General features: G+C 40.8%; 1 protein-coding gene across 1 annotated transcript; it reads right to left on the reverse strand.

The window, feature by feature from the left end:
- knl1 (kinetochore scaffold 1) lies at positions 1-9,923 on the reverse strand. Its single transcript, XM_029733502.1, has 25 exons — positions 9,815-9,923; positions 9,436-9,467; positions 9,111-9,150; positions 8,949-9,008; positions 8,780-8,862; positions 8,630-8,682; positions 8,282-8,338; positions 8,110-8,162; positions 4,195-7,851; positions 3,992-4,097; positions 3,785-3,852; positions 3,596-3,694; positions 3,333-3,448; positions 3,093-3,183; positions 2,849-2,965; positions 2,598-2,685; positions 2,337-2,402; positions 2,188-2,227; positions 1,924-2,028; positions 1,719-1,819; positions 1,497-1,562; positions 1,286-1,395; positions 1,014-1,135; positions 733-858; positions 1-611 (listed from the first exon to the last, which is right to left on the reverse strand). The coding sequence occupies exons 1-25, from the start codon at positions 9,911-9,913 to the stop codon at positions 515-517; spliced, it is 5,652 nt and encodes a 1,883-aa protein (XP_029589362.1). The 5' UTR covers positions 9,914-9,923; the 3' UTR covers positions 1-514.
- Positions 9,924-10,863: the final 940 nt, after the last annotated feature.

Here is a 10,863-nt window from a genome sequence, read left to right on the forward strand (position 1 = left end):
TAAAAGTTGTAGTAACATTTTAATAATGATTCAGACAATTAACAAAGACAAAATGTTATTGTACTATTCAAGCTTTTTTCAGTTATTGTAATTCTTGCCATAGTTTTGCTAGAGGAAATACATCAATAATGGTTTGAAATGGCCAACTATTAATCCCTTATGAAAAAAATTATACAAGTGATCAAAACCTATGGTAGAAAACATGTAAAATTAACACAAAAGACAACGTGGCATTGAACATTAATAAATGGAATTAACAAACATATACACATTTTCATTTTCTACATCAGGGCTGCCCAACCCTCTTCCTGGAGATCTACTGTCCTGTAGGTTTTCAGTCTAACCCTAATTTAACATATCTGATTCAGCTAGTTAAGGTCTTGTTGAGCAGCTACTTAGTAGAATCAGGTGTGTTAAATTAGGGTTGGACTGAAAACCAACAGGACAGTAGATCTCCAGGAAGAGGGTTGGGCAGCCCTGCACTACATTGAACAGCCATTGACTGGAACTGGTCTCAGCACAGCAGACTTTCATGGATCCTCTTGACAATCTTGGTCAAGTAGTTCTTGGCTGGTGTTACTGATGATACAATGTCTTCCACCTGGTCTTTCCTGTTTAGAAAAAAAGTATTATTAGTGTTACAGTTGTTAAAGGTGCACTGTTGCAACAATGTACAAATAAGACTTGAAACAAAATGTGTATGTGCGTGAGAAGACAAACATCAAGTCTTACGTTGTGTTTCCAATGTGATTTTGGAAGTTTTGCACATGAAAGAGACCGAAGGGGTAGGCGGAGGTAACGGCTACTGTCATCTCAAACTTGCTAAATGACTTGAGACTGGAGAACAGGATTCGAACTCTGAAATAAAGACGACAAAACAATGAGTTTTGCATTCAGAAAGCTGTTATATGGAACTATATCTATAAAATCCCCTAGCAAGGACAGTCCCATTTAAGTCAACATTCTCTGATGTCTGATCTGTCTAGTTGTATTTCTATGGTGTGTGATCTTACTGTGTGTCCACACAGCTGATGTCCAGGATGTCCAGCCTCAGAGCGCCCCACTTCTTCATCAGGTGGATCTCTTCTCCCAGGAGGCGACAGCGGCTTACCACCAGACCCACATCATGCAGCAGCTGGAGAGCGAGAACCAGACAGATATTATACAGCCAAAACGGAACCTCTGTGGACATGCAATGTGATTCTGGGATACATTTAAAAACACCAACCCCTTTTCTGGACTTCACGTCATGTGGATCATCCTTTTAACCAAGCCTCACACTTACCTTGGGAATGTATTGACTGGTGGGGTACTTCTTGAACCAAGTGGTTTCACTGCCTATGTACTGGCATAGAAGATTGTGTACAAGCCGAGAGTAGCACTGTGACTTTTCATCTGTAAGAAAGAAGAGGTGAGTTGGCAAAGAAAGAGTCCTGTGTGTGGCGAGAACCAAGAAAATATTCTACATTAAAGTGTCAGAGCTTAATTTCTCCCACCATCCATTTGGCGTTGAAATGTGATGTCCATGATGTTACGCTCAGTCTGTTCACAGACCTCTCCTCCTATATAAGAGAGCAAAGCATTAGAAAAACATTGACATTTATCTTAAAGCAACCCTTTGGAAAAAAAACTGCAGAGCAAAACTACTATAAAACATAGTAACACATTTAGTGCAAGGAAAGTTATACTATCAAGGAATATATAGCACTATATCTTACCGTCAGGTTTCTCAAACTGCACCTCCAACAGCAAGGACTCGTAAAGAAAGCTGTAGACTGTCTTCCTGTCATCTTTCTGCACAAACTTCCATTCATTCACTCTGAAACCAAAAGAGGCCAAAAATGTAATTCAAAGTTGAATGGAATAGTAGGCGTATATGCAGGGAGGAAAAATGTATCCCTGTCCGGAAAATGAGAAACTTACCTATCCAGCGTGGCAATATGTTTCTCAAGTTCCAGAGTTTCCTTTCGGAGTCTGTCCACTTTGTCCACAGAGTTTATCTTCTGTAGTTCCAATTCACACATTTGCCTGTGGAGAAAAACAAATGGTTTCCATTTCTCGGCACATCCAGCGGAAGGGAGTAAAGTAATACAAATTAAAATCTCAATAGAGACCGTAGCTCTGGCGACGACAAAGAAAAATCCAATTTATTTGCACTAAATTATGATTCAAGCAATGTAGACTTACCTTTCACTTTTAGCAATTGCTTTGTTGACCTTCTCCAACCCTGATAGAATGTACTCAACATTAACATGTCAAATACCAAGCACACCATTGATTAATAATTAAAAATGTAATTAAAAAAAGAAACCCAAGATTGTGGCGTCATACGTTACCTTGCTGCCTTGCTTTCAAGGTTGGCTCACAGTCCTCTACTCCTGTGCCCTCCACAGCTGCAAGTTCTGTGGCAGACAGAAGAAAGAATAAGCATGCAAAACCTCAAATTCAAAATCAATTACCACGTCTAATACCAAAAATTATCTTATTAAGATGACAAGCATGCATTGTGAAAAATGATATTAGGTCCCTTGGTTCAAATTGAAGTACAGTAGAGAATATGAAAGGCTCAAAAGGAGATGAACTCAAATCCAATATACCAGCTTCCAAGTCATGTAGACATTCATCAAGGTCTTTCAGACACTGATCGGTCTTCTCAATATTTCCTCTCAAGTTATGTTGTGCCTCCTGTGAAGATGTAATGGGACATTAATAAAACAGTTAATTAGCCGAGTTTTACACACACACACACACACACACACACACACACACGTGGAAAGCATAAGTATTTTTCAGTCAAAGGTTACTAGCAACATAGTGAAGGGATTTTTGTTCTCATCAGGGGTCTTACCCGAGTTGTGTGCACAAGGTCAGAGTACAAAACTGCTTTCATTTCATGAGATCGCACTTTGCTTCTCTTTCTGAAGAATGTCCTCCTCTCTTTCAACTTTGAACCAAAAAGCAGCAACTGGGGAAAATAAGCCACAACATCAAGAGGGGTGGTCCAAATGGATCATTTCTGTATCAAACTGACTAGTGATAGCAAGAGGGAAATCAATAAATAACCAAAGAAAATAAAAGACAAAGTTAAACACCTCTTCATCTGAAAAGCCCTTCACCGCCTCCCAAAGTGTTCCATTAACACTTTGCAGAAGACTGTCTTGGTCTCTCAGACGTACTTTCAACCTGAAATCAGAAAGTACACCAAAGGGATGAACATACATGGCTTGTTATTTACTAAGCAGGTTACAGATTTGAGCATTGTTTTTTACGTCATCTTACGGTAAATAAAATGCAACAAAAAGCGTCACAATGACATGCATAATTAAACATACCCCTCCACCATTTCTGTGAGTATCTGGCAGTCTGTCTCATATACCCTCTGTTTGGGACGGTTGATATGCTTCTCGATTAACAAGTCCTCTGTTTTGCGATCGAGATCCGACACAATCTATAAGGAGATGAAAATCTGTATTTAGCACCTATATTTATTGTGAGGGTCAGCAAGTATTATCCTTAGTAATAATTCCTCAAAAGTTATTAGTAATGACATTTTTTTGTCAAAATTCAATTCTAAAGACAAAGGTTTAAGATTTACTCTCGCAGGCAGAATACTCTGTCGAGGTTTATGGATGACAAAGTCGATGCTGAAGAGTTTCAGGAACTCAGCCACTGTAATGCTGCCATCTTGGAGTTTCTGAAATTAAATGTGAAAGAGCAGTGAAAACACAGTATAATCGGAAATGGTAACAGGAAAAGTCAATATAAAAGGGAGTTGTTGACATACCTTCCGTACATCAGATGTGTAGTCCCCGGTGTTGTCAAGCAGGGACTCGAATTGGCTTTGTCTGTAAGCTGCAAAATGGCATCAAGTTAGTATTGCCTACCTAACCTAGACAATGCACTTTAAAAGGGATCAAGGCAGACAAGGCAATGACGAATGTTTGAATGAGACAGTCAAAATAAGCAGTAGTAAAAGCGCCTCAAAACTCACTTGACTCAAATGTGCCCTCACATCGGAGGTTGGAGTTGCTGCTGGATCCATCAGCTGCAGCTCCTGTACAGTTACTGTCCCACTGAACTACCTGTGTGTGTGGGATCTGTCAAGATAAAATGTGAAAAAATAAATGTATTAACTCGTATTGAATACATTTAACAAAATAAATGTGAACTGATTAAATGAAAAACAGTATTTACCATTTCTTTGATGTTTTCTGTTGATGGCTTATTCCTCTTTACCTCATCCATGGAGTCATCGTGGTCCTCTTCTGGTAGGGGCCTCTTCTGACATTGGGTAACAGTTGGGACCGGCTCTTTAAAGACCTCATGCGCCACAACATCCTTGATCACCTTGCCTAAGAAAAGATTTCCCTTGTCGTCGACCCCCTGAGGAGACTTGGTTTCCATAGTTTCTGATAAGTCCTCTTCACTGCTAATGTCTGGAAGCACTTCATCATCAATGTTGTCCATCGAGGTGTTGCTCCTCAGTTCATGAGTGCCACCCAAGCTATTCTTCTTCAGAAGTTTCCCAAAATCTGTCACGCTATTGAACTGGTTTGATTCAGAGGGTTTGGCTATTTGTGGGAGTTTGGGCAGGAAACCACCAAATGACAGTCGTGATGCAAGGCATTTACTTTTCAAGTTAAAAGGAGCAGTCATATTAGGTTTGTCATTGTGAATAATATGGTCTTCCAAGTTGACACTTGCTGGTTTCTCAGTCATTAATCCCATGGATTTAGACCCATAGTCTACAGTTGAAAAGGATTCTGTCGCTACACTGTGTTGGTCAGAGGTCCTCATCAGGTGAGATAAAGGTGCAGTGCAGCTACCCATCACTTCTGTGGATTCATTTATCATGCGGCTCATATGATTAAGTTTCAACTGCAGATCTGCCAAACTCATTCGCCTGGTCTTTTCCTTCTTCGAAGGTACATTAACATCTTCTATTGAGACTGAAGAGGCAATGGGAGAGCTTTCTGGTCTGTTAGGAATAAAGGAGCAGTCTTCATCTTTCAGATCAGGATCATTTCGGTCTGCCAATCCCTTTAGGTCAAAGTGTTCTGTAAGGTTAGTGGGGATTTCTCTAGGGTGACCCTCCGGTAGACACAAGGAAATTGCATTTGTGGTGGATGAAGGGCCCTTCACATTGGTAGGTGCATGTTGTTCAATTTGCGTTGTGACAGCCTTGGTCATCTCCATTTCATGATCCTCAGAAAACATTTCAGTTTCATCTCTGGCCCTTTTCTTCTCCTCCAGGTTAGAGGGTACAGCTACAGGATTATTTCTGCAACGTGTCGCTTCTACTACTCGTTTCACTTCCATATCATTTGCCTGACTAATTGACACATTCCCTAATGGTGGATTTGTTTCAGGGGAAAACATGTTAATAACTTTGGATTCAATTGCAACAGTCTGGCTCCTTGTCAGTTCCATTTCATCAGAGTCAGAAAATGTAGGTGCCTTTTTACTGCAGAGGATTTCAACACCTAACTGAAACGTAATCTCACCATGTGCACTCTGCTCTGCGGGAGGAACCATTTGCAGGGTCTTACTCACACTGGATAAACGTTGCCTTGCTCTGACAGGGTCACGGTTCCCCATCTTGATGTTTTCAGACTCAATTACAGCGGTCTGACTTCTCGTTATATCCATGTCATTTGAATCCGATGATCTACGTTGATCGGTTTTGTGACCCACGTCCACGAAATGATTGCCCTTTGCTCCAGTGAAGTTTGTCTTTGAGATTGTGGACATCCTAGCTAAGTTCTCACCCTCATGGGCAGAATGTGACACATTTGTTAATATCTCTGCAGTGAGAGCTTGAGTCACCTCCATACAATTGTCGTCCTCCTCAATAAGAGTTTTATTTGATTCCAAAAAGCTGACAAATCTTCCTCTACCACCTTGGAGTGAAGGAGTTACACCAACAAAACCTCTGGTGTCAATAACCCCAGTTTGGCTCCTTGTGATTTCCATGTCATCTGTACTAAGATCTGCTCTAATCAGGCTCTTCTCAAACGTTTCCTTTTGGTGTTTTGATATGGGGAACAATCTGCCAGTGGTCTCATCTGTCATGTTCAGACCATTTCTGTGATCTATAGACACAGTGAGAGATTTGGTCATGTCCATAACACAGTCATCCTCTGATATATGACTGGGTCTGTTGGAAGCTGACATGAAGGATATACTTTTCCTTGTGTTTTGCATGCGATTGACCATATTGAGGCTTTTGGTGTCGATGGCAACAGTTTGACTTCTAGTCATCTCCATGTCATCAGGATCCGATATGGCTACAGAAAAATCTTTCACCTGATCCAGCGCCCTCTTCACACTGTTAGCATCGTCTGAGAAATTGCCATATTGCATAGATGGTGGCACATAGGATTGACCCAGGTCAAACTTGGTCTTCGGTTTGCTAAGAGAAGGCTTCTCCATCACACAATATTTGGAATCAATTACAGCAGTTAGGCTTTTTGTGATTTCCATGTCATCAGGATCAGAAGATGCAGGCTCCCATACTTTATTACTTCTCTGTCCTGAAGTCATCTCCATTTTAGTACTCCGATCAGAGTGAAAGGACATCTCTGTTGTGGGGAACAAGCTCTGTAGTGGCTTATTAATTGCTATATGGCTGTTTGACACAATATTTCCAGTGAGGGCCTCAGTCAGATCCATACCATTACCATCTTCTGAAAAAAACACACCTCTGTGAGAGGATGGCATAGAAGACAAACTTTTCCTTGTATTCCCTAGTAAGGGAATTTCCGTTAGGCCTACACTTTTGGAATCAATGGCAACCGTTTGACATCTTGTCATCTCCATGTCATCTGAGTATGGATAGGAGGTGCTATGAAAGGTCTGCTGATTTTGCTGAACGGAGTGCATTCTGTTTTCTGGGGGAAACATCCAGGGTGATGATTCGCCTTTCTTGGTCGGAGCACACACATTCTCCTGGAGAGGTACATTGAGAGCTGCAGTTAACTCCATGGCATGGTCATCGCCTGAGAAGATCTGGGTTTTATTGGGATCTGATGTGAAGACCACACTTTTCCTTTCAATTTTCTGGGAGGGATTTGGCCCAAACATCCAAATGGCTTTGGAGTCAATGGCAACAGTTTGGCTCCTGGTCAACTCCATTTCATCTGGATCAGTAGAGACAGATACCTGGCTGAAAGTGCTTCCCCTAAGCCGTTGCTCTTCAGAGCTTACAGTTTGCACACACTGAAAAACTCCTTTGCCATCTATCAAAGTTGTATGGCTCTTTGTCAGATCCATATGATCTTGTTCAGTTTGCGTCGTAGATGTATTCATGAACTGAGGCCCTTGCCTTTGAGGGATAATTGAGCCCACTGTACAGTCTCCCCTCGTTGTCGACAAAGCTGGGACCTGATTCTCTTTATCAACTCCTGACCTGCGGGCATTTAGCGCAGCAAGGAAACGTCTGTTGTTTGTTTTTTCTGGAGGGGATGCAGCTCTGTGGAATGCCACAGTAGTTGAGGATTTGGGAGCTATTGGATTACACATGGGGCCACTTGACTTCGTTATACTGGCAAGGAAATGTTCAAACTCTGGATCTATACCTCTGGCTAAGTTGGAAGGGTTTTTAAACGGGGCACAATTCTCTGTTGAGTCCTGAAAACACCCAGTTTTACCTTTCTCCATTGAAAAAGTAAAATCCATGTTTCCACAGGTAGGTGTAGTCACATTGATTTCATTTGGCAGAACAATTGATGATTCTGAATCATTGGCGATGAGTATTGTGTGACTGTGAGTCATATCCATAAATGCTGTGTCCTCTCCTGTGAACATCATTGTTTTCTCCCCATAATCATCCTGGTTGAACATTACATTTTCCTATTAGGAGAAACAATGACTTTAGCGTCTCACGAATAGCTAAGTTCACAGCAACAACAATTAACACAGGTAAGAAGCGCACTGGCATGGTCAATGAAAAAATTGTCAATGTACCTTGGTTTTGGCAATAGTTAAAATACTATTTGTATTATATTTTATTGTTATGAATTTCTAAGTATCTATATAAACATGGGAAGAATGTAGCTACGCCAACGGAAAGTCTAATTTAAAGAGTCACATTTCTCAGTCATAGCTTACCTTATTTCTTTGTTGTGAAACATGGAGGGGAGCATTCAACAAGGTTTCCATGCCTACATTTACAAATGAAGGTGCATAACAGTTAAAGGCATCTTGGTGGTCACTGAGTGATTTATACAGTACCTATCTGAGAATGCAAAAAATCTACTTGATAACTACATTTTAGGCATACCTGTGATTGGTTGAGCCCCATCAATGGAACCCGTATGAATGCTTATATTTTCTGCCGCTGTTAAATCAAATTGCATTTCAGTTGTAAATACATTACATGAAAAAACATGGGCATTTTTTGAAAGGTTGGATCAAATGAAAGTAAAACAAACCCAACTGCCAGAGTTTATATTGTCACATTTTCACTGTTTAGCAATTGCAAAACCAGTCACGTAAAACAGTTCAGCCAATGTGAAAAACATTTGCATGAGTCTCCTCACTTAAATACACAGTAATGTGAAGCATCATATGCTGCTCTACATTGAGAAGAAAATGAGAAATGTCTCAAGCATACAGTAGGCATACTTACTAGTTGTGAGGTTTTGTAGAGGACTCCGGACAGGGGAGCCATTCTTCACATCTCTGATAATCAAAAGGTAATAACATTGTTTATAAGAGTTTCTCATTTTCGTGGCATTGTAGTTTAAATTCCAAATGTGGCACAGCGAAAACGTTTTACTTTGAAAACAGTAGAACATCATTGGAAGTGGCGAAACTGACTCTTCGAGAGATCCTCTTCTCTACTGGCTTGACCACCTCCACCTTGTGAAGACAATAATGCATTTTGAGTCAAATGAGATGTCAGAGACATTCACAATTTCCCCAACAGATATTCATTTAGTCTTTACCCGACTCTCCTCTAGCTCTGGGCCAGTGAATTTGATAGATGTCCGTGGAACTTTCAGGATCTGATTAGATGTGGATAAAATATGAATTCAGAGACGTGCTGTTCAAATGGTTGACAAAACATCCTCAAACTAAGTAGTCGTATTGGGAACTGTTGTACTAACCGAAGAAATGCGCCGTTTGGAGGATCCAACATGATCACTGCTGCAATTTAGAAAACAAACCCAAGCAGTTAACGTACCTAGTAATATTAACGCTATACTTGAAATACACAGACACGTAACAATAATTACATTTGTCCTATTTCATACATGTTCAAATGTGTATTATTAAAACGTGTGAATTAGAATATAATTTTACATTTTGCATATCCCACTCCCCCTGAGACACCTTCGGAGAGTGAGGTCATGGCCAGCGATAATTTCATGGCTTAATAAAATTGTAAAGTTAGTGAACTACAATGGAGCTATCAACAAACATATCACTCACTCCGTCCTTGATGAAGCGTCAGGCGGCTCCATCTTCGCCGACAGTTATGAAATAAATACATTGACATAAACACGTTAACTGGCTAGCTAGCAATCGTCGTTCACATTGATAACTGAGTGCTCGATGTGTGAAAGAAAAATACACAAATCTACTTAACTAGCCAAGTTTGTTAATACAGTGAATGACAATTATTAAAATACTTAGCTAGCAAACTAGCTGGTTAGCTAGCTAACGTTAGCAAGAAGCGTTAACGTTAGATGTGTCACAAGTCAAGAGCTAACGTTAGCTAGTTAACTTAGCCATCTAGTTAAGTTGAACACATTCATGTTAAAACGTCGCAAACATAATACGTTGTTAATTTGCCACAAAAGTACTGTACCGTGTAGCTACTAGTTGTTCCAAGTACAATTTTAAGATGCCAGCTATTAAGCGTCAAATCTGTTGTTGGTTTTGAATTTAACCGCCCTCTCTTGAACATGCGCAGTCAGATAACCTTCTTCTTTACGCAGTCTGGGTTGTGTGGAAATGAGCGTTATACTGCCACCCCTGGACGTCAATAAATCTTCCGCCACATTTACAGCGAAAGCTGTAAATAAGTATAAGCGTGTAAACACGCTGGACTCCACTTGTTATTTTAGCTCTACTTACTCCTAAACAACTCATATCGTCACGGCCAGGACCTGTTTTTTATTCCGTTATTCCATTGATTCTGTTCCCAGTTTATGTGTAAAAGAAACACAAAGGCAACAATAAAAATGTTGATAATTGATAAAGGGTATTCTGTTCATTTGTTTCATCCAAAAAATATAGTTGAAAGGGATCAAATCTGAACAACTGACAGGCAGAACCCAGGTGGTGAGGGTACATTTTAGTCATTTAGCAGACGCTCTTATCCAGAGCAACTTACAGTAGTGAATGCATACATTTCATACATTCTTTTCCCCCGTACTGGACCCCCGTGAGAATCGAACCCATAACCCTGGCGTTGCAAACACCATGCTCTACCAACTGAGCCACACGGGACCTGTGTGGGTAGGCAACTACACCTATGCCATGCAAACTCTCAACACCTCTGAAGAAATTCGGCATGGGACCTCAGATCCTCAAGAAGTTCTACAGCTGCACAGTCGAGAGCATCTTGACCGGCTGCATCACCGCCTGGTACGAAAACGATGAGTCAGTCTATAGGGAGGAGAACAAAGACCTGGCAGTGTGGCGCCAGAACAACAACCTCTTCCTCAATGTCAATAAGACAAAGGAGCTGATCGTGGACTACAGGGAACGGAAGGCCAAGCACCCTCACATTCACATTGATGGGGCTGTAGTGGAGCGGTTCAAGAGCTTCAAGTTCCTCTGTGTCCACATCACTAAGAATCTATCATGGTCCAAACACACCAACATAGTCTTGAAGAGGGCACAACAATGGCT

Source organism: Salmo trutta, chromosome 35, assembly GCF_901001165.1.
Source record: "Salmo trutta chromosome 35, fSalTru1.1, whole genome shotgun sequence".
Lineage (NCBI taxonomy): Eukaryota > Metazoa > Chordata > Actinopteri > Salmoniformes > Salmonidae > Salmo > Salmo trutta.